The 24,551-nt window shown below is 34.1% G+C and overlaps 2 protein-coding genes across 2 annotated transcripts; one reads left to right on the plus strand and one right to left on the minus strand.

Moving 5' to 3' along the window:
• The first annotated feature begins 12,274 nt into the window (after positions 1–12,274).
• On the plus strand, positions 12,275–13,032 carry LOC117571010 (peptidyl-prolyl cis-trans isomerase). The gene is made up of 2 exons (XM_034252968.2): positions 12,275–12,372; positions 12,455–13,032. The coding sequence occupies exon 2, from the start codon at positions 12,493–12,495 to the stop codon at positions 12,985–12,987; it is 495 nt and encodes a 164-aa protein (XP_034108859.1). The 5' UTR covers positions 12,275–12,372; positions 12,455–12,492; the 3' UTR covers positions 12,988–13,032.
• Positions 13,033–15,384: 2,352 nt separating this feature from the next.
• Positions 15,385–16,897, minus strand: LOC117569723 (angiopoietin-related protein 7-like). Its single transcript, XM_034250990.2, has 3 exons — positions 16,684–16,897; positions 15,572–16,614; positions 15,385–15,511 (listed from the first exon to the last, which is right to left on the minus strand). The coding sequence occupies exons 2-3, from the start codon at positions 16,479–16,481 to the stop codon at positions 15,504–15,506; spliced, it is 918 nt and encodes a 305-aa protein (XP_034106881.2). The 5' UTR covers positions 16,482–16,614; positions 16,684–16,897; the 3' UTR covers positions 15,385–15,503.
• Positions 16,898–24,551: the final 7,654 nt, after the last annotated feature.

A 24,551-nucleotide genomic window follows, 5' to 3' on the forward strand; every position in this document is an offset into this window, starting at 1 on the left:
CCTTTTGTACGTTCGAGTATTTTTATTCATTCTACTATTTCTAAGGTTTTTATTTTATTTATTTATTTCGTTCGCCCCTCCGCCAAGCAGCAAAACGCATAGGAAGCGAAACAGCGAACAGAAGGGAATACTCCATACTATATGGCAGGAAGAGAAAGGCAGGCAACAGCAAAGAGATTTTTATTTTATGCTCTCAGTATGTTGTAAATCTTGTCGCTGCTGCTGATGAAATGAAACGAAATTAAGAAATTTTTTTCTATTTTTTGTTGTCGCTGCTGTTGTTGTATTTTTGCCTTCGCAATTTCTTGTAATGAAAGAAATGCCACCAAATACGAGTGTATTCCCTTGCTTCGTTCTCTATGTCTCTCTCCCTCTCTCTCTCTCTCTCTCCTCTCCTCTTCTCGCTTTGGCTGCTGCTCAGCTTTATAGTATAGTATGTCCTGTTGTCCTGCCGTCCTGACTTCCTCCCTGGTCCCTGCTGATAGACGGTTGTTCGGCAATAAATGTCTGCCTGACATTCATAATGAAATCATTTGGTATTTATTATTTCGTTTATGTGGTTCCCATTTGAGATATTGCCTTCATTTGGTCTGTTGTTAACGGCGACAGTTGCTAAAGCCCAAAACGCTCAAACTAAAATGCTCATAAGCAAAAGCTTGCTTCTTCTTACAGTTCCAGCTTTGAAATTACTTCAATTACGGTTGTTAAATATCTTTAACCGATCTACAATAAAGAAGTTAAGCATAGTCAGCAAAAAGGTCTTGAGAAGATTTTGAAAATAAACAGCTTCTAATAATCCTTACTCCAATTATTAATGATAATTATACGGAAATCAAGTATCAAGGAAATCAAGTAAGTACGCGGAAAACCCTTAGAATTTAAACTCAATGTTTCTCCTATAGAGTAGATTATATAACAGCAACGAAATAAGGTTCCTTAGAAATAAAATGAAATGGATGAAATGAACGTTTCTTAATAAACGTATAAAAAAACATAAGTTTTATACACTAACCTTTACCAAAATAAACAAATAAAAATCTTTCTAGTCTCATCCACAAAATTTTTCTCCAGTGAAGAACTTAATATAATATATAGATGTATGATCAATTATATAATTTTACTAAGCAAACCAAGACAACAAATAAATAAATTATCAAGAGACTACAATTTATAATAAATTTGTTCTTTTATAATAAATTTAAAGGGACTACATGAGATTAATAATTGAAGCTAATTCTTATAAAATAATTAAAACTATTTGAAGATGGGTAATAGAACTGTCAACCAAATTTTTTATTTATTTTATTATATTAAATCTAAATATAGTATTTAATACTACATTTAATAGAGAATACTGTCAAAAATTATTAACAAATTTCAATTAAAAAAAGAAAATCGAATACTTCAATTTTTTTTTAAGTAAAGAGTCTACAAAATCAAGTAGACCTTTATTGACTTTTCTTTAAAGGAAACTTTTTCTCAATTCCATTTAAGTTAAAATTTGATTGACAACCTAAGCTGTGAAAGGGTATTTAAAAGTCGCACAGCTTTTATTTCATTTCGAATCTGCTTTAGTTTTCCTTCGTCGGCTTCACTGAATTTCTTTAGAAATCCTTTGGCTGGACATATGAGTTATCTTAGTAATGTGCTCTGCTTACTCTGCTTATAACACTCTCCATGTCTCCTCCTCTCGCTCAGTCCTGCGTTGCTCGGTCTCTTTCGCACACTGCATTAACCCACATTTTGGTGGATTTACTCAGCATTTCACCCTCCTCCACCTCAGTTAAAGCGCCTATCTCCGGATCAGTCTAAATGTTTTTATGTAAACACGATGTGTCCTCCACTTCTCCCCGTCCACTTTACTATCCGCCTCCGCCACCGCCCCCGCCCCCGCCGCCGCTCCCCTCTCGACAGCCTTCATCCACTTACAGTGCGCTGTAATTGTGTGCGCCTTTGTTGGCGTTGCAGCTTTTGCACTTTACTTTTGCACTTCCTTTCTTGCGCTTTGTTTTTCAGCTACGTCTCCGGAACCAACTGAATAGCTGACTGACTGACTGACTGACTGAACGACAGACTCTGTGGGCACAAAGGGGGAGACTTTTTGCTTAGATGTCGGCTTGAATGGCGGACAGCTTTAGCAAGTGTATACGAGCGTGTGTTTGTGTGTGTATGTGTGTGTTGTTGCCTTATACAATGACTTAAGCTGAAATGTCAATTGGATGTGCAAGGAGCAAAGGCACCAGGCGAAGCCCACGAAAAACGAAACGAAAATGATGAAAATACACCCCAGGGTAAATGGCGAAACGTAACGGTCCTCAGACCCTGTACACCCCCTCCCTTCCCACCTCCCTCACCACCTCCCGCATCCACGAAGACTGAGCACGGACACGGGTCCTTCGGCCTGGGGGCTCGGAACAGATCTGAAGCTAGAGCGGCTTGGGGAACAGCAATGGAAACGGCAGCTGAAGGCATTGCCAAAGATACGGCCACGCTGCAAAAGTGCTTATGACAGCAAACGGCTCCCCCTCTCCCTGTCCCTGTCCATCCCCTTCCCCTTCTTCATCTTCTTGTGCTCGTTGCCAACAGCCAAATCCTTTCTCCGGCTAATAGAATTCAAACGCATGAAGCCTCTGAATAGGTTCGTTGTCGAAGCAGTTCCCTGTCCTCCTCATCCTTCCCTGTTCTTATCCCTGCTTCTGTCCTCTGTCCATGCCTATGCTGTGGACTGAGGCTGGCGAAAGCAGAAAAGTGAAAGTACGTGACATTACGCTGCATTGTGCGTTCTCAGAACGAGGGTTGCTCAGCCAGTTCAAGTTATGGAACAAGCTTAACAAGCCACTGCTAAAAGGCGATTAGTCTACCACATTGGCAATTACTTGAACTGAATTCGTCTGATTGATTGCAGCTGATTAATTATAAACATTATAGAATTGAAACATGGCTCACATGTCGTATACTTAATGCACTTTTGATTATTTTAAGGTGCAAGAATTATGAGAAATAAATTGATATAAGTAATATAAGTAATATGTAATTGAAAAACTATAATATAATCTATTTTTATCTTAGTATATAAATACTGGATAATACAAATATCCATAAAAAATAATAATGCAAAATATGTATGATAAATAATAATGTACAATATCACTCAGTAACATCAATATTTAATTTAATAAATAAATACTGTACATACTTTATGTACATAAAAAACCAACAATATTAATATATGTACATACTATAATAAAAAGGAAGGAATGTTTTTTTTCGCAATTTTCATTACATTATGGAACAAAAAATTATTTTTTAATGAAGATTGTCTCGTTAATACAAATCTTTCTGCATCTAGTTTGAAATCTAAACCTTACTGTAAACAAGCATATGATATTTTAGAATCAGAATCAGGAAGAAAGTACTGTTGAATTCTATTCATCTCTTATTATATTTTTCATTTTATCAGCTAACAATTTTATAACTTAATTAAATAAATATATAAAAAGTATACATTGAAGTATTTAGTATTTATTATAGCATCAAAAATGTATTTTTGAATATTTGAATTAAAATTTTTTTACTCTCATTGAAATGATATAGGAGTAAAATACAAAAAAAAAAAAAAAGAAAATACAATATCTATTTTTGTTTCTGTCGCAATGCTATTTCAAAGTTTACAGCTGTATATTTGAATTTTGTATCTCATTGAAATGATAAAGAAGTAATTTCTATCACACTGCTATTTTAATGTTCACAGCTGTATAGTTGATTTTTGTATATCATTAAACCCTATTCAGTAATTTGTCAAGCTAACCTCCTGCTGGCTACGCAGTTCGAGTAGCTTTTGCCCGCACCGCCAGCTTTTCAAGTCACTGACGACTTTGACGTGCTCAGCGCACAGGTCGCTTGCCAGGACTTGGACCAGAATGAGAAGCAGGAGCAGGAGCAAGAGTAGGAGCAGAAGCGGGAACAGGAGCTGAGGCTGAGGCTGAAGCTGGTGTACTCATGGTGTGGCTTGAGCTGAAGTTGAATGTTGGAAAGCCTGGCAACTTGGTAGCTGGACAGTTTGGGCAGTTGGCAGTTGCGATAGCTGTGGCAATGGGGAAGAGGAAAGAGGGAATGGGGAAGGTCGTCTATGTCAGGAACGGTGTAGTTTGTTTCGTAAGTTTTTGCAAAAACCATTAACGACGCACCGTGGCTACTTTTTGGGCCCAGTCAGTGGGGTTTTCTTTGCTTAAATTGAAAAGAAGAAAAAAGCAGCTAAACAAGAAGAAGCTGAAAAAGCGAAAAAAAAGTGAAAAGCTGTAAACTTTTAAAAGTTTGAATCTTTGTTGCCGTTGCTGATGTTGCTGCTGTTGCTGTTGTTGCTGGACCCGCCCCATTGGAAAGTTGGCCACTTTGGAGCTGAAGGCTGCCGCTCATTTGGTCAGCTTGTAAGGGCAGCTCTGAAGCTGTGCGTGGGAGGAGTGGGGGAGGAGAGGAGAGACAAGCAGGGGGCAGGTGCTTTGCCTTGGCTTGGCCACTTCTTGACGTGACGCGGCCCAAGCAAGGAAATTCATTTTGTCGCTTCGTCTAATGGCTGCGTAAATGACAAAGTGAATTTTCAGTGGATGGCAGCACAAAATTTCTTGTATTTTCATTTGGCTTTTTCGTTTTTTTTTTTTTTTTTTGTTCCTACGTTGTTTTTTAAGCTGCTCGCCGAGGTCGGAGAGGTCACTAATAGCATTATATAGCTAAGGTTCGGTTGGGTTCGGTTCGGTTCTACTTGAATACAACATTAAATTTAAGCAACAATATAAGTGGCCTTATTAGAGTCTGCTAACACACATTAGCTAAATGGAATTAAATGAATGGAAAGCTGATAACGCTGCCTTCCTTCCCTCTTTCCTTCCTCTCTTCCTTCCTTCCACCCCTACTTCCTTCCTCTTTAGTTGATTTCATCAGTGTTTTTTATACCCTGCAATTTATGCAAATAGTTTTTAGGCTTAAAAATGTTTTTGACGTTAAGAAAGCAAATGAAAGAAGTTCCTAATTGTAATAGATTTTTTTATTATAAGCGAAAATTAAAAATAAAAAAGAAATTATGCTAATAAAGAAAATACACTCTTCTATACTAATAATATGACTTATATTTTTTATATATAATATATTATGTATTCATTTTTAAAGCTTTCCTGTAACAAAAAACTGTTGGTATTTCAAAATTGTTCGTTATAGTTTAGAAAATACGTTTTTATAATTTGCATCTTTCCTTAATAGCAGCATTTAAATTTTTAAAATTATGTAAATATTTTAAAATATTTCTGTAAATAAACTTTTTGCTAATTATAAACACACAATTTAATTCAAAATCTAAATTTGTAAAAAGCATAATTCTAATATATGTATTTCGCTTTTTAAAGTTGTGTAAATTTTGCTGTAAGTTCAAGTTATTTTGTATAAAATTTATAGGCAAAAGATATCACAGAAAAAAAACACAAGATATTTACAATTTTTTAAATTCCATAGTTTATTTCTAAATGCTTTAAAATGACTAAGTAAGTAGAAGATATTTCCTATACATAAATAATATCAACACAATTTATTTTTGTGAAATCAAAGTAATTTCTGACTAAAAATATAAAAATTGGTATAAAAATACATTCTTAATATTCCCAATTATTTAACTATTCTATAAATATAACTTGTTTTCTTATTGTGGCCAGAGTAATACTTTTTTATATGTAAACTAACTATTTTATATGTTCCACTATTAGATATAATATTAATGATAATTCTAATGTAAATACCCAATTCGTTTTAATCTATTTACTATAATTGGAATAATTGTGTGTACAAAACATTGTCAATCAACTCGATTCTATTTCTCATTCCCATTTCCCATTTCCCATTGACTGTTTATTAAACAAAGTGATTTGCTGGCGAAAGTGAAATGAGGAACACTTTGCCCCCGCAGGTTGTCATTGTCAATAACTGTCATGCAGAAATACAGAAATACAAAAATACTATATAAGTAGATATAATCATCTACATACGTCTGGTTGCAAGTCCCATGGATAATTTGAGTTGTTTATAGCATTCAGCACGTCTAAATTATTAAGCAGTCTTCTGGGTGCAGTTGTTGCTAACATCTGAGACGGAGAGAGCGAAAGAGAGAGAGAGAGAAAGAGAGGGAGAGCTGTCATATGAGCGTTTCCTTTGTTGACTTTTGCCAACTATAATTTTATTGTCATTTACTTTAGTTGCAATAATAAGCTGTGCTCAGTGACAGCTGTGGGAACTTTGACAAAGTGGGTTACGCACGTTGAAAAAGGGGCGTGGCTCAAAGTAAACCCAACCGAACTGAGTAACGAACCGCAAACCGAGAACCAGAGAACTGAGAATCGAGTTGCAAACCAAAACACAGAACTGAGACAAGTGGGCGTTGTTACATTGCATTGCAATTCTCGAGCTTTGAGAACTGGTTGGACATTTCGTTCGTTGCATTATTCAAACTTGAGTGCAGCATTATTAAATGGGCGTTGCTTAAGTCTATTCCTAGTCCCATATTCTATTGTCACATTCATTTCAGACTTTTCATATTTTCTTCTTTTTTCTTTTTTTTCTGCTTTTGCTTGGACTATCGATTGCAATTGTAATCGTGGCAAATTGCGTGAGTCATTATTCGCAATTGCTCTGGAATTATTGTAATAATGCAACCAATAGCTGCTTGGCTTGTTATTTCCACTTTTCAACTAATATATTTACACAATTATTGGCTGAAATTAACACTAAAGTTGAGTATAGTTCATGCAATTTATTTAAAATAGAATCATTATATAAAAATAAATTTGAAGAGTTTTATAAATTAGAAACAATATCCAATTAGTATTGTACAAAAAAACAAATTTGAGATCAACGCAAAATGCTATGCATTAAAATATTTTGAAACACGAACAAATTTTGTTTGATTTAATTACAATTTCCTAAAAAATTAAAATTTTATGTTTTAAAAAGTTATATCTAAAATTTCTTCAGTAACATAAATTAGTATAAATTGTAAAGAAATAAATGAATACATTTGTACAAATTAAAAACAAGTAAGAAAGCTATTTTGCAAAAAACCGTATTATTTTTAAAATATACTAAATTAATGCAAAAATGCTTTTTCGCTATATGGAGAAGGCTTCATTTGTTATATTGATATAGTACTGCTTTCGAAATATACTGTAAACAAAAGTATACTAGATTGTTAGCCAAACCGTAATAAAAACCTTTTTAAATTGCTTTGATATAAATACGAAATTTTGGAACAGAACAAAGTTGTAGGCAATAAAATATGTTATACGTATAATAATAAGTTTACTTACTTTTATGTATTTGCACCTCTATTGAAATTATTTAGAGACTTACGACTTGCTACATTAAAACATAAAAAACAATAAAAACTGATATATTTCTATTCAAAAAATAAATCGATGACTTAAATAGTCGATCGTTTTATTATTCAAAACGCAATTTCTTAATGCACCAATTATATATAAATAGTTACATAATTGAGTCAAATAGTGGAATTTCAGCTCTTCAGTTGCTCACTTTTTCATCGCTTCTTTTGGGGCGAATTAGCATCTTAGCTTCTTTAAGTTCGATTTTTTTGTTCACCCACCAATTTAGATTGTGTCCATATGGTGCATTTAAATTACTGCATAAGAAAAAACAAAATTCAATAATTATGTGTATTCCATCAAAAATAACAGTTTTGAATATTTACCAATAATAACAATCCGTGTACCACCAGCCACTTTTGTATCGAACTCCGCAATTACCATTATCACCAATGTCGTTGTCGCGATCGAATGTTGTGAATTTAATGTTTTCGTGGTATCTCATCGCATCCTCTATAATAGTTCCACTGACTTTACCCAAACTCAGTTTATATCCACTGTCTTCATCAGATATTTTGAAGTCGTCATATCGAGCGTTGAAAACACTTCCATTCACAGCAACCAAATTTATGTAAAGTTCGTGACGCTCCAAGCTGGTGATACGATGTATTTTTTCTAGTCCAAGGAAGAAGTCGCTATCCATTTCACCAAAACCTTTGCGATACGTTGCCCAATCCCTATTGAAACTCTCATTACCCCCAACTCGTTGTTGTATTACAATCCATCCAGGTCCAGCTAATTGACTATTGCATAAAACATCGAAGAAACCTATCCCAGAAACATTGAGTTTATGAACATCTGAATCTCCGAAAGGGATGCAAGAAGTGGGTCTTAACTTATCAAGTTCAGATTGACATAACTGATTTTCTTTCACTTTATCTATTAGCTTAGTTTGACTTTCTTTGAATTGCAATTCAATTTTTTTCTGTTGTTCACTGATATTTTCTGATTTCCTGTTCAATGTATCAACTTCAGATTGGCATAGCTGATTATCTTTGTCTTTCTTTATTAACATATTTTGACTTTCATCCAATTTCAACTTAAGTGTTTGCTCTTGCTCTATAATTTTTTCGATATTTGCATTAAGTCTCCTAATATTTTCATCCTTTTCAAATAGCCTAGATTTAAGTTGCTTTAATTGAACTTCAGAAGATTCTAAGCTGCTGGATTTTTCTGCTACTTTTATTTTACATTCATCATAAAGTTTAGAAATTGGTGTTAATTTGTCAATAATTTGTTTTTGTGATTTAATCTTAGATTCTAATTTCTCAACTTTATTTTGACTCAATTGCAAATCCTTTTCCCCTTTTCGTACTTTGTTTTTATAATCATCTAATAGATCTGCCTCATTCATGAATTTTTCATGAATTCTTACAATGTCATGATACTTTTTTATAAGATCCGAATTTAATTCATTTAACTTATTTTCCTTAATTTCTTTGTCTTCTAACTCATTTCGAACTTGCCTAAAATAGTCAAGCAAAGGTTTCACTGTTTTATAATTATGCAAGCGGCACTGTTTTTCCATTTCTCGGTCCGATTCGCACGTCTGATAAGAAGAAAATGTAAACATTCTTAGCACTCACTGTATTACATTGTTTTATACAATTGTTCTCACCTCTTCGAAGGCAGCTGTGGTCACAAAGAATATTTCAAGTACTATTAAGAAAATAACTGTTTTGATTTTTATATTGCACATTTTGAATATTTCGACTGCTCGCGGAAAAGATGAATTTGAAACTAAAAGTTTAATTTAAATCGACGAAGACTACAGTTCTGAGTGCTGTATGATTTTGGAATTAACACGTGATCAACGGATGTGGGTTCAGCTCAAAAGTTCGTAGCGGAAATGAAGGCGATAGCAAATTGTGTCAATGTCGAGACAATGTCAACTTTCCGTCGCCTGTCTAAGAGAGGCTTCTTGATAATGAACCTAGAAGTTGCGAGAGCTTTGGAGTGATTTATTTAGCCGAAATTTGATTATATTTAAAATTAGAAAACAGTGTAGTGTAAAATTTTAATGTAATATACATATATACATATGTATCACAGGGACATTGAATTGAAGTCAGGATCAATGAGTCAAGATATTGATAATCTCACATAGACATAACTTATCATGATCAGCTCTCTCTCTCTTTCGCTCTCTCTGTCTCTCATCTACGTCACTATTTCAATCAGTGAGATTCTCTGGCTTATCTCCGTAATGCTGACGCAGATGCGTACCAATTGATGAGGCGACACACTCATGCGTATTTTATTTGTTTTAATTCACTTTTTGTAAAACACAACAAACAATTTACTTTTTGTTTTGGGGTTCATCAACCTCACTCACTGCAATAAAATTACTAGATCTGAGTTAAATTTATATAAAATTTGTGCAAATGCAATCTTAAAATTAGTAACGCAAATCACAAGAAAGAACCACCTGACTTTGCAATTATTACTCAATATGGACTACCGACTCCTTACTATCAAACTTTATTCTGCAGGGTGAAGTGTATTTTAAGTCTGATATACTGAACGTTCTATATGTTGCCAATTCATTGAATGTATGTCATAATGTCAGATCAACATGACTTTGATCAGCTGAAGATGGTGTGACAAAATTATTCAATTTTCGAATCGAGCTTGCATGTAAAAGTAATTCAATACTTATTTAAAGAGTAATACCCTTTATTATGGTTGGTTTTTCTGTTCTGTTGCATTCAAGATGTTTTAATGTACTTGAAATTTAAAATAGTTGAAGCACATAAAATTAGATATATATTTAGATAGAATAGAGAAATTAGATATATATTACAGATATATATATTAATTTTGCTTGATAAATTAATTCCGAGTTTTAAGGGCAAATGATCATATTGAAAACAATTTTGAACATATTAATAAATTCATTCAATAAACATTGAAATTCAGGGTATCTTGTAGTCGCGCAATCGTTCTGTTTTAATTTATTTCGAACTATTTGTCCAGTAACTACATATATATAATTGCTCTTATGTCTTTCACGCATCATGCCTACACGTGTTTCTCTCTTCACTTTCAGTTGCTTATCATCGCATAGCTGGCCTTTGCCTTAAGATTGCCCAGCAGCTTGGCAACAATTGTCAGAATGACGTCTTTTTGGGAGAACGCTTCATTCTTCGAAGTCGAAATGTGCGCTACGTACAGACGACACACACTCGCATAATACTCGCACATTTCAAATGACTTCGATTTGATGGACGTAACACATTTGTTTACCAACTATTTGTGCATAGCATAGTGACAACATATAAATGACAGCGACTTGAAAATACCCTGTAAAAACATACACACGAAGCAATATATTTTGCGGTATTATTCTCAAAATATACCGAATATACTACAACAATACTAAAAATATACCAAATGGTATATATGGTATATCGATATAGTACCGCATTCAAAATATACAATTGACGGCACAATATACCAGAATATACCAATATACCAGCAACTAAGACCCCTAGTAAGTAGGTGTTTTTGCCCATATTTCATTGAAACAAACTTGATCTGCGCGCAAACATAACAAAATTATAGCTCTATTCCTTATAGTCTCTGAGATATAAGTGTTCATACGGACAGACACACAGACACACAGACAGACAGACGGACATGGCTATATCGTCTGTTGACGCTGATCATGAATATATATACTTTATGGGGTCGGAGATGCCTCCTTCTATCTATTACATACATTTCCTGCCGGCACAAAGTTATAATACCCTTCTACCCTATGGGTAGCGGGTATAAAAATAATAATACCGATCGATATACATCGCGCGTGCGTGAGACTAAAAATAAATGCATCACACGCATCGAGTCGTGTCACATTTTGTGCAATGTTCTATTCTACTTTGGCTCATGGGGCTTAGTGAATGTAATAGTTATATGGTCTGATGAAACGAATTTGAATCGATTCCAGTCGGATGAAGCCTGAAGAGTCGCTGCAGATAGGTCGTGTACAAGAAACTCCGAAACACTGAGAACGAAATGTCAAGGTCTAGAGCTGTTTTACTTGGTGGAACATTGGACCAATTAAGAAAATAGATGGAACTATGCAAAGGGAAGATTTTCTAGATATTTTGCAGACCCATCTTTGCGATTTTGTTGACAAATGTGCATATAAGGAGAGAGATATCACATTTCAACAAGATTGAATTCCAAAACACACGTTCAAAATATTCAAAGTATGGATCGCAAAACAACATTTTAAGGTAGATGGGTGGCCAGCACTGAGTCCTGATCCTAATCCGATCGAAAATTTGTGGTCGTTATGAAAAGACGATTGGGACTCTACGAATCAGTACCAGCAAGCTAACGCGAGATGCAGCAACGAGTCTAGCAAGAATGGAGAGCTATTCTAAAAGAAAGAATACAAAATTTGGTAGAAAATATACCAGAATGAATAAATATCATAATTACAAATAAGGGTCCTTGGACCAAGTATTAAAAGAAAAGCGGTTGTTTAAAAGTGTTCAAAATTAACTTAACTGAGTACATGCGAGTTTTCTTTGTTTTTTGTTTCTTATTAGACCAATTAGTTCTTTTTTGTTATATTTTGTAGAAGAATTAATTAATAAATATTCAAGGAATAAACACAAAAAATTTGGGTTCATTTACTTTACTAATAACTTTTTTATGCGAACCCAAAGTCAGTAGTTGCAAACATGTATTCAGACTGGCACGGCACTGTACACTCCTCTCTCCGTATAAATACCACATAACTGTAAGTAATGTGACTCCACTTCATTCCCATCCATATCTTACAATCTACTCGTATGTCTATTGAACCGGCTAGTTTAAAATTGAGTAGGCCTTGACTTATCTACTATTAAATTTGATGTTGCTGCACTCAACAGTGTTCATCATTACAGCTTAGGCTTTGAACTTGAACGTCACATAAAAAATTTGTTCTTTTTTTTTATCGGTAATCAAACTTATTTTATTTATTTATTTATTTATTTATTTTTTTTTTTTTTTGATTCACTATTTTTACTATTTAATTGCAGAGCTGGCTTTCCTCCGCACTTTTTGCAACGAAGTGAAAATGACTTTACCTCGTGTGTATTTTGACATCAACGCCGGTGGCGAGAAGCTGGGGCGCATCGTCATGGAGCTGCGTTCCGATGTGGTGCCAAAGACAGCGGAGAATTTCCGTGCGCTGTGCACCGGAGAGAAGGGGTATGGCTACAAGGGGTCGCCATTCCATCGGGTTATACCAAATTTCATGTGTCAAGGCGGTGATTTCACCAATCAAAATGGCACAGGTGGAAAATCGATCTATGGCAATAAGTTTCCCGATGAAAACTTCCAGCTAAAACACACCGGACCGGGCACATTATCTATGGCGAATGCTGGACCAAATACGAATGGATCGCAGTTTTTTATATGCACTGAGAAGACCGAATGGTTGGACAATAAACATGTCGTATTTGGCAAGGTAGTTGAGGGCATGGATATCATACGCAAGGTCGAAACGTTGGGCTCCAATTCGGGCAAGACATCAAAAAAGATTGTTATTGAGGACTGTGGTGACATGTGAAGGAAATCAGCATGAAATAAAAGATCAAATAAGCATTGAAATTCACATTTCACATTTCTTAAAATGCTATTCTAGTCTTTTTTTAGTTGTCAGTTATTGGCAGTACTTTTATTAGAATTAATTTTAAAATTCAATGTTAAAAAGTTCAGGAAAAAAGAGTTTTTTTTTAAATATGGACAGGTGCGATCGAAGACTGAGCTATGCGGCTGGCAAGGAGAAGGTGCTCTGTGTGGTACACCACAATTTGTTAGCCTGAAGTCCTTGTAGGAATTCGAAAAACGAACAAGAAAAGATTGATCATTCTGCACCATGACAAAGTGAACTCTCACACACCAGCTCAAACCCGCGCCTTTTTTTCCGGTCAAAACGTGGAATTTATGGGTCATCCGCCGTACAGCCCTGACTTGGCACCCAATGACTTCTTTTTATTCCCGCACATCAAGGAAAAAAGGCGTGGTCATCGATTTTCGATGTCAGAAGATGCTGTGAAAGCGTTCAAAAACCATGTTTTGGAGGTGCATCAGAGTGGAAAAAGTGCTTCAACAATTGGTTTGAGCGCATTCAAAAGTATATAAATCTTGCTGGAGAATACTGTGTCAAACAATAAATCCATTTTTTTTATAAATATTCGCATTTTCATTATTAGGCCAGAAATATAAATAACAACCCTCGTATTAAAAAAAAAGCTTTTGTTGAAAAGTGTTTAAAATGAGCATAACTGAGTACATGCGAGATTTTTGTTTTTTGTTTCTTAATTAGACCAATTAGTTTTTTTGTTATGTTTTGTATAAGGTTTTGTTAATAAATATTCAAAGAACAAGCACAAAAAATTTGGGTTCATTTACTTTACTAATAACTTTTTTATGCTAACCCAAAGTCAGTAGTTGCAAACAAGTACTCAGACTTGCACGCCACTGTACATATGTACGTATCACATATCACAAATAAGTAATAGAATTAATTTAAGAGGAAATATAAATTTTTTGAATAAAACTAAATTTAAAGCATTCACATATTTTATAACTTTTAATAAATGCTTTTTAAAAATGGCAATAATATAAATAATTTACAATGTTATTTAAGGTTTTCTTTATATCTTTAAAATTCCCATTATTACAAGAATAATTATTTTAAATAATTGAGATAGTCCGATCGTTATTTTATAATTTTAATTTGGTGATACAATTTATTGGTACATATCTTATAAAAAAAAGGTATGTATAAAATGTATTGGGTCCACTACTTAATTCGTGTGCATCTGTTTCAAAATATGTCATTCATTTGAAGCGTAAACAACATTATTTTTGATACACTTAAATATGTCGAAGTTTGGGCCTGGAAAAGTGTTTTTGCTGGAAGTTCTTCTTCATTACTTCAATATGAAGAAATCATCTGCTGCCAAAAGTCATCTTATTTTGGTGAAAGTTTATGGTGAACATGATCTAACTGAGCGAACGTGCCAAAAGTGGTTCGCAGGTCTTAAAAGTGGCCATTTTGACTTGGAAGACGCAGAACGTCCTGTGCAGCCATTTGGTGGGATCAGAAGGGTGTGCTGTATTATGAGCTGCTCAAATCGGGCGAAACTATCAATAGAGAACGCTACCGAACACAGCTAATCAGTTTGAAAAGAGCAATAGCTGAAAAACGCCCGGAATATGCGACAAAGCACGATGCAATTATTTTCGAGCATGACAAAGCACGGTCCCATGTTGTCATTCCGGCTAAAAACTATTTGGAAAACAATAGATGGGAAGGGTTACCCCGCCCGCCTTATAGCCCAGACCGTGCCCCCTCTGATTATAATTTTTTCGGTCGATGCAGAACGCCCTCACTGGAATACGGTTCACATCAAAACAGGGTATCAGAAATTGGCTTGATTCGTTCTTGGCCATCAAACCGGCGCAGTTCTTTCGGGATGGAATCCACAAATTGCTAGAAAGATGGGAAAAAGTCATACTGTACATGTTATTCTTAAATAAACGTTCAAGTTATAGACCTAATATTATATATTGATATAATACTGCTTTCGAAATATACTGTAAAGTATTAAACATACCAGATTGTTAGCCAAACCGTAATAAAAACATTTTTAAATTACTTTGATATAACATAAATACGAAATTTCAGAGTAGAGCAAAGTTGTTGGCAATAAAATATTTTATATATATACGTACAAAAATAAGTTTACTTACTTTTAAGAATTTGCACCTATATTGAAATCATTTAGAGACTTACGACTTGCTACATTAAAACATAAAATACAATAAAAGCTGATATATTTCTATTCAATAAATAAATCGATGCATTAAATAATCGATTGTTTTATTATTCAAAACGCAATTTCTTAATGCACCAAATATATATAAGTGATTACACAATTGAGTCAAATATTGGAATTTCAGCTCTTCAGTTGCTCACTTCTTCGTCGCTTCTTTTGGGGCGAATGAGCATCTTAGCTTCTTTTATTTCGATTTCATCTTTCACCCCCCAACTTAGATCTGGCCCATATGGTGCATTTAAATTACTGCATAAGGAAAAACAAAAATCAATAATTATGTGTATTCCATCAAAAATAACAGTGTACCAGTAACAGTGTCCGTGTACCACCAGCCACCTTTGTATCCAACTGCGCAATTATCATAATCACCAATGTCGTTGTCGCGATCAAATGTTGTAAATTTCATGTTTTCGCCTTCTCTCATCGCATCCTCAATAATAGTTTCATCGAATTTGCCCAAACTCAGTGCGTATCCATTGTCTTCATCAGATATTTTGAAGTCGTCATAACGAGCGTTGAAAACACTTCCATTCAGAGCAACCAAATGTATGTAAAGTTCGAATCTCTGCAAACTCGTGATACGATGTATTTTCTCTAGGCCAAGGAAGAAGTCGCTATCCATTTCACCGAAACCTTTGCGATACGTTGCCCAATCCCTATTGAAACTCTCATTTCCCCCAACTCGTTGTTGTATTACAATCCATCCAGGTCCAGCTAACTGACTATTACATAAAACATCGAAGAAACCTATCCCAGAAACATTGAGTTTATGAACATCTGAATCTCCGAAAGGGATGCAAGAAGTGGGTCTTAACTTATCAAGTTCAGATTGACATAGCTGATTTTCTTTCACTTTATCTATTAGCTTAGCTTGACTATCTTTGAATTGCAATTCAATTTTTTTCTGTTGTTCACTGATATTTTCTGATGTCCTGTTCAATGTATCAACTTCAGATTGGCATAGCTGATTATCTTTGTCTTTCTTTATTAATATATTTTGACTTTCATCCAATTTAAACTTAAGTGTTTGCTCTTGCTCTGTAATTTTTTCGATATTTGCATTAAGTCTCCTGATATTTTCATCCTTTTCAAATAGCCTAGATTTAAGTTGTTTTAATTGAACTTCAGAAGATTCTAAGCTGCTGGATTTTTGTGCTACTTCCTCTTTACATTTATCGTAAAGTTTAGAAATTGGTGTTAATTTGTCAATAATCATTTAACTTCTTTTCCTTAATTTCACTGTCTTCTAATTCATTTCGAACTTGCCTAAAATAATCAAGCAATGGTTTCACAGTCTTATAGTTATGCAAGCGGCACTGTTTTTCCATTTCTCGGTCCGATTCGCACGTCTGATAAGAAGAAAATGTAAACATTCTTAGCACTCACTGTATTACACTGTTTTATACAATTGTTCTCACCTCTTCGAAGGCAGCTGTGGCCACAATGAATATTTCAAGTACTATTAAGAAAAGAACTGTTTTGATTTTTAATTTGCACATTTTGAATATTTCGACTGCTCGCGGAAAAGATGAATTTTAAACTAAAAGTTTAATTTAAATCGACGAAGAATATAGCTCTGAGTGCTGTATGATTTTGGAATTAACACGTGATCAACGGATGTGGGTTCAGCTCAAAAGTTCGTAGCGGAAATGAAGGCGATAGCAAATTGTGTCAATGTCGAGACAATGTCAACTTTCTGACGTCTGTCTAAAAGAGGCTTCTTGATAATGAACCTAGAAGTGGCGAGAGCTTTCGAGTGATCCAATTAGCCGAATTTTGATTATACTTAAAATTAGAAAACTGTGTAGTTTAAACTTGCAATGTATTATATTTACATATGTGTCACATATCACATATATTATACATATATACATTTAAAACTTGAACATTAATGATTTAATTAGTTATATTTAAAATTCGTTATTTAAATAATAAAAAAAATTGTATACAAATTGATGGAGAAAGCTTTTAAAATAAGTAATAAAATTAATTCACATATTTTAATTTGCTTTTAAAAAATGACAATAATATAAACAATTCACAATGTTATTTAAGGTTTATTTATATCTTTAAAATTCCCATTATTACAGGTATAATTATGTTAAATAATTGAGATAGTACGATCGTTATTTTATAATTTTAATTTGGTGATGCGATTTATTGATACATATCTTATGAAAAAAACGTATGTATAAAATGTAATATTTGTATTTGTTTTTGCATTTATTTATTTTGTGTTATTATTATTTTTTATTTATGTATAGTATGTATCTATTATTTAAATAAATTTAGTTTGATTGCTTATATTTACATTCATATATCCAAAGTAATTTATAAGATATTTTAAAAATGAACATAAATTAACATTTATCGGACATACAAAAAATGTATAAAAATTCACTGTTTCAATAAACACAAATTTTATAAAGACTTAACATTAAATTACAGTTGATTTAATAAAGACAATTTATGTTAAATTTAGGCATATAAAAATATGTACATATATATTTACATATATTTGACAATGTCTTGGGAAATAGGCTGAGATTCTCATGCGAAAAAAGCGTTGCCTAAATTTCGCGACTTTTGCAAACATTTTCCTATAGACACGTATAATATATTTAAATGCGGGGTTTGTCAGGAGGTCGTTTTTTTTTTGTTTTGTTTGGTTTTGGTTATTTTTTTCGGTTTACTTTTTTTTGGTGTGGCCAAATATTAAAATAAATTTGTAATTCAAAAGAGCGTGCAATAAATTTCGACACCCCGCCAAAAGCAAAAGGAGGAAAATATAAATAGGTTGACGCTGTGCGGTTAGCCAGGAAGGGGGAGAGTTTGAAGAGGGCGTGGGTGGAGAAAAGAGAGGTGGAGGAGATTTTGCTGATGTGTGCTTGTCGTTGGCATGGCAAAGTACTTGAAGAATTACACACAATGCATGCATTATTCATGCTTACTTCAGAATTTGCGTTACAAAGTAAAAAATGTTGTAAGGACACTTCTGCCTAGCAGGCACACCAAAGTGTATGTGTGTGGGTGTCTGGGTGTGTGTGTGTGTGTGAGTGTATTTTCGTGACAGCGAAAAACACGAATAAGGAAGTGTGAATGAAAGTCCGACTAAAGAAAAGTGCAGCATAGTCAAGAAAACCCGCTGATAGATTCGAGTTTTTCCGCGCTCTTTCTCTCCCTCTCTCTCTCTTTCTTCTTCTCTCTTGTGGCATGCAAATTGCCGCAACAACAAATGTACATAATCATGTCAAATGTCAGCCAGCGACGGTCACCGACTGTGGCAGGCATTTCAATTGGCATCGCGGCCAAATGCCAAAGCAAATTGAAGCAACTTCGAGATGGGGAGAAGGGAAAGAGAGAAAGCGCCGAAGAATTGTGGTTAAATTGATGAGACCATCAAATATTGACAATTGCATATCTAATTCGCTTTGAAGGACTCCAACTCCAATTCGGATTCCGACAAGTACCTTCTGCTCTTGGCATAAATCAACAGCTAGCACATCAAGGACTTTGTCTTACAATCTATCCCAACTATCCCCTGAGATCTGACATCTCCACGTCAGACATTTCCACTTAGCGAGCGGGGAGTTCTCTTCGCCCCTGACAGCTTTAAGTAGCTGTATGCTTTAAAGACATTTTCACTGAAGATATCTAGGCAAGAGATTTATGGAGAAGCTTTGCAAAATTGCCAGAAATTTAAGAAAGTAAGAAAGCTAAAGTCGAGTGAACTCGACTGTGAGATACCCGCTACCCATTTTGAATAAAAGCAATATATTTTGCGGTATTATTCTCAAAATATACCGAATATACTGCAAAAATACTAAAATTATACCAAATGGTATATATGGTATATCGATATAGTACCGCATTCAAAATACACCATAGACGGCACAATATACCAGATTGTCAGCCAAAGCAACTAAGACCCCTAGTAAGTAGGCGTTTTTGCCCATACAAAAGTATTTCTTTAATAACTTCCACAATTTTTATCTGATCGCAACCAAATTTTCAGGAATCATTACTACTACAGTTATTATTGCACATACCAAAACTCTACGCAACTCTACGCTTGTTATTTGATTTTTATGATTTTCGAGGGCGGAAGTGGGCGTGGCAAAAATTTGAAACAAACTTGATCTGCGTGCAAACATAACAAATGCTGTCGAAAAAAAATTATAGCTCTATCTCTTATAGTTTCTGAGATGTAGGTGTTCATACGGACAGACGGACAGATGGACGGACGGACAGACGGACATGGCTATATCGTCTCGGCTGTTGACGCTGATCAAGAATATATATACTTTATAGGGTCGGAGATGCCTCCTTCTACCTGATACATACATTTCCTGTCGGCACAAAGTTATAATACCCTTCTACCCTATGGGTAGCGGGTATAAAAAGACATTGATATTATAGTAAGTTAGTATTTAAAGAAAAGTTAGGAAATATTTATCCTACAATATTTATTATTACCATTAAATTATAATACAAGCGAATGGTTTTGTTTGACTAATTAACAAAATAAATCATAAAATTTTAAAAAGCTTAAAAAAAATGTTATGTGAACGCCAAATAAATATCCCAATCAACACATTCAGTATTCATCAATCATTAATCGTGAAAAAATATCGTACGTAAATAGTTTAATAGTTTATAAAAATGTTAAATGTAAATTAAAGCAAACAAATGTGTAAATTCGTGAATTTATTTTATATTATTGATTTTTTTGAAGATATTCCTAATACTTTTTAAATAAGCTTAGCTATAATTTAATGTGAAATTTAAAAAAGGCAAAGTCAAAAAGTGACAAATAATAAAATGTACTTTTAAGGTGCTTCAAAAATTATAACTATGACTAGAAATGGGTCTAATGTTGTTTCCTTAGTTTTAATTATTTTTCTAAATTCAAGGAACCTTCAAATATTTGTAAATAATGAAGAAGACTGAATCTCTCTTTGCGCTTCAATTATTCAAACAACTACCAACTTGGTTTTTGGGCTTAAATATACTTAGCGAATGCCGAATACTGTCGCAGTGCGCCGACATTAAGTATACGCATATTTGAACGCACTTTAATAACGTATACGCCCAGTTGAGTACGCTTGACTTTTGCCTAGTTTTTCTCGCCGATTTTTGAGAGAAACTTTAAGGAAAAGGCATTGCAAACGGATCCCTACAAAATTGAACTGAATTCCCAAGTCTTATCAAACCGCACACGCTCCCATCATCAACAGCAGCACGAACAGCAACAACAGCAACAGCAACAACAACAAGGACAACAACGTTGTGGTCCTGTGAAGAGCAAAAAAAAAAAAAAAAAAAACTTACTACATCATAAACTAGAAACATGTGGGAAATGGCCGGGTTTAGTGTGTGCAGTCGATGGGCTGGATGTGAATGTTGTAGATGTGGATGTGGATGTGAATGTGGATGTGAATGTGGATGTGGAAGTGGATGTGGGTTTGGTGGAAATTATGTTGATAACCTCACATGATCCTGACATTAGAGCTGCTGCTGCTGTTTCTACTACTTCTCTCTCTCTCTCTCGCTCTCCCTCCTCTCTCTCTCTCTCTCCCTCTCCACTCTGAGCTGCGGTTGCCCATGAGATGGAAATGTGCACGTACTGGCTTAAGTATATTTAAGCATATGGAGAGAATCAAGTGAAAATCAATAAAAACCAAACACGTCTACACAAATCACATGAAAATCGATGTGGGTGGGCAAAACATCGAGAGGGGGGGGGGGAAAGGGAAGCAACGATTCCGTTGTAACCGAAACTTAAAGGATTGCGACTTGTACTGGCCCCTTGCCACCACTCTCTCCCCCTCCCTCCCGCCCCCTTCTCTTCCTCTCTCTGAAACTTGCCTCTGCCCCAGCCACACTTCTAGTTGTTGCTGTTGTCGTTGTTGTTGTTGTTTTATTGGTAAAACGTGCAACGCATTATAAAGCATCCAACACGAAATTCGATTTAGCGCCAGCACAACGAACGCCAAATACACTTTCTTTCGTATAGAATATGTCGGGGAATATTTGGTATACAAGTTTATGGTGTGACCATTGCTTGGTAGATACTAGATAAATACTAGATATAATGAGGTATCAGTTTGGTGAACTGAGACTGTGTAAGCTTTTCTACGTCTGGTCACACTTCTTTTTTAGCTCTCTCTCTCTCTCTTGAATTGTGGGTTCTCTCGATTTTTATTATGGAAAAACTCTGCTGTTGTCCATATAAAAATTAACGTTCTATATTGTATTAATTATTAATATATCATTATTATAATTATTATTATTTATTTTTGTACATATTTATGCATAATGATGCATTTAATTTTATTAATTACTGAAGTGACTTTTTATAACTATTTTTCTTTTCTCTTACTAAAAATATATATAACGTTGTAACGTATGTCATTACTTAACGAATTATTTTTGTCAAATTTTATTTTTTGTACATATATTATATAATTATAACTTAAATAGATTTATTATATAAATATATGTACAATACACATATATATATTTTTTTTTTAACATTGTATACTACAAAAATTTAAATTTAAACTCAAAATTAGTCAAAAACTTAAAGCTATGAGAATTATATTTTTTATACATTTTTAACTTTTAAGATTTTTCGAAAAATTAACAAAATTTCTCTATTAATTTTTGACTTCATATAATAAATATCGATATTATTGCAGTATTCTAACCACAAGTAAGATTTCATTTTTTAAATATTTCAATTAGAAATATATAAATTTCAAATCTAACGAAATTTACTGCCAGTCGCCTGATTAAAGTCTAAATTTTTCTAGATAAGATATAAAAATAAAAAATAATTGTGCTAACAAAAAGTTATATAAAATTATTTAAAAAAAAATGAATTGTCTCATCTTAAAAGTATGAAAGAATTCAAAAGCACGGAAAAATCGAGTTGACAAAATGAGTGCTGAATTCGTAACACCCTTTGTTAGGGTATTATTACAGCAGTAGCCGCGTTGGGGCACTTCACAAAGGCGCATTAAGTGGTCCATTCGCTGGGCTCGGTCAATCGAATCCTTCGCTGCTTCTTCGCCCAGAAATGAGAGTACCTCCATCTGCAAGTAGAGCTGACTTCCCTCTCACTCACACTTCCCCTCTCACTCACTCTTTCTGCATGCGAGTAGTTTCGAATTTTGATTTCTTTGCTGTTTTTTCACGCTTAGCTGTTGCTGTGGAAAGGATTGGGCCGATAGCTTAAGTGCCTTGGCCAAACAAACGCAGCTTTTAGCGGAATTTACTTCAGTGTGGGATTCTCCTTTGATGTTAACCCCAGCTACTCTCCGCCCCGTCCCTGCCACGCCCCCCAAACTGGCCCACTTTGAAGTGCATTTGTGTGTATTAGCCGAGGAGTCGGAAAACGTGTTCGCAATGTTATCAAAAACTTTTGCTTTCATAAGTTGAACACAAAGCAGCCGCATCAAAAGTTCACAATAAGCAGTAAACAGTCAGCCACCGTCTTTACACTTTAACACTCGTAATCCCCATTTCAATCCAGTATTCTGTTTACTCTTTACCGCTTACCAGCGTGCACCATCTTGCACTTGCGCTGAATTTCAAAGCAGCCAGGTGGAAGTTGTTTCGCATGCTTTATGCATATTTAAAATCGCACATTTGTTCAGATAACAACTTGGAATTTAATGCATTTTGAAGCTATATTTAATAATAACCAAAATAAATACAAAATAAAATATGTACAATTAAATGAAGTATTAGAAGTATCATTTAAAATACGGCACATAAAATAACGAAAGTTTTTTATAAAATGAACAATTAAGCAAAGTATTAAAAAATATAATTTAATATTTTATTTAGTTGTACATTTTATTGAAATTTGTTTTTTTTTTTTTGTATGTATTTTTTTTTTTAATTTTCTAGCATACAAACTAATACTTTATTTTCTTGTATATTTTAGGCTAGAAAATCATTAAAAATACACAAACAAAAAATTTCTTAATTTTTTAAACATGTAATTAAAAATAAATAATGAATTTATGTGTACGTGCACATTAAATTCTATTTATAATCGAAAGATTTAGTTTTTAGGTCAAACATTATTTATAAAAAAAACAACTTCAAAAAAATATTATGCTTTATAACAATAATTGTCTGTATACTATTTTTACTAGTTTGAAAAAAATGAAAAACCAACAAAAAAAGTAAAATGTAATTAAGGTATTGGAAAATAAATAAAGTAAATGCTGAATAATTAAAGTAAAAAATAATCATAGCAGATAATATTGACTAAGAAATTGTAATATTAAAATTCCTAAAAAAAAAAATGAAAATAAAGTGAACATTTCATATTAAATTTTTAATATTGAAAAAATGTTTGGCTTTAAAAAATGATTACCACTTTAATTTTTTTTTTTACATATTTACGAAAACATAAACGACGGAACGTAGTGCGCAGTGAATTATTTGACAAATTCAGTCATCAAATGACAAATAAATAAACAAATGGCATAGTTAATTATTACATTAACAGTCAAGATGAACAATTCAATTATCAAGCAATCTGAGTAGTAATCTTGGACTTATCGCAGTACCGCTGGCGCCATCTATCGTGCATTAGCAGTTGAGCTGCTGCGTTTGCACTTTCGTAGGTATTTATACATATGTGTAGATATTTTTATGTGTGTTTCTTTTATAACTGTTACAAACATACACATATGTATATCTGTCACTATACACATACTTTTACAGCATATATTCTAGTCTTTAAACATTTTCAAACATTTTTGCAGTAGTTTAAAGCTGCTTGTCTTTTTCATTTACTGCCGCTTCCGCTGTTGCTTCAAATATAGAGAGTTGACTATAGTTTTGCTGTGCGGCAGAGGGAGTAGGAAGAGGAGTGAGGAGGATGGCGCAAAAAAAAAAAACGTAGATTAAAACGCTGCTCGGCTCGAGCGCAGGAGCTGTCACTGTTTTAACGATTCATCTTAATACACAAATAAAAAATGGCGCCAATGCCGTTGGCCAGTCATTGTAATCCTCCACCCCACTCCCCCTCCACCCAACACACTCCTTCATACACTCACTAACACAGACACACACATACACGGAAATACGCCGCGCCAGCTTCCCACTCTTCCTCTTTCCACTCTCATTCGCTGTCTCCTTTTGGCGTGACTATTTGTCAGCGTTGCCAAGATGTTGAGCTGCAGGCGAATGTTTGTAGCGGGAAGGGGAAAGAGAGAGAGGGGCGACGGATCAGCGCAGCGCAAAGTTCTGCCACAAAAACTTG

Source organism: Drosophila albomicans, chromosome 3 (genome assembly GCF_009650485.2).
Source record: "Drosophila albomicans strain 15112-1751.03 chromosome 3, ASM965048v2, whole genome shotgun sequence".
NCBI lineage: Eukaryota > Metazoa > Arthropoda > Insecta > Diptera > Drosophilidae > Drosophila > Drosophila albomicans.

Coding starts and splice junctions, on each gene's coding strand:
- LOC117569723 (XM_034250990.2), bottom strand. CDS start 16,481: ATGATTATTGACAAATTAACACCAATTTCTAAACTTTACGATAAATGT.
- LOC117571010 (XM_034252968.2), top strand. CDS start 12,493: ATGACTTTACCTCGTGTGTATTTTGACATCAACGCCGGTGGCGAGAAG.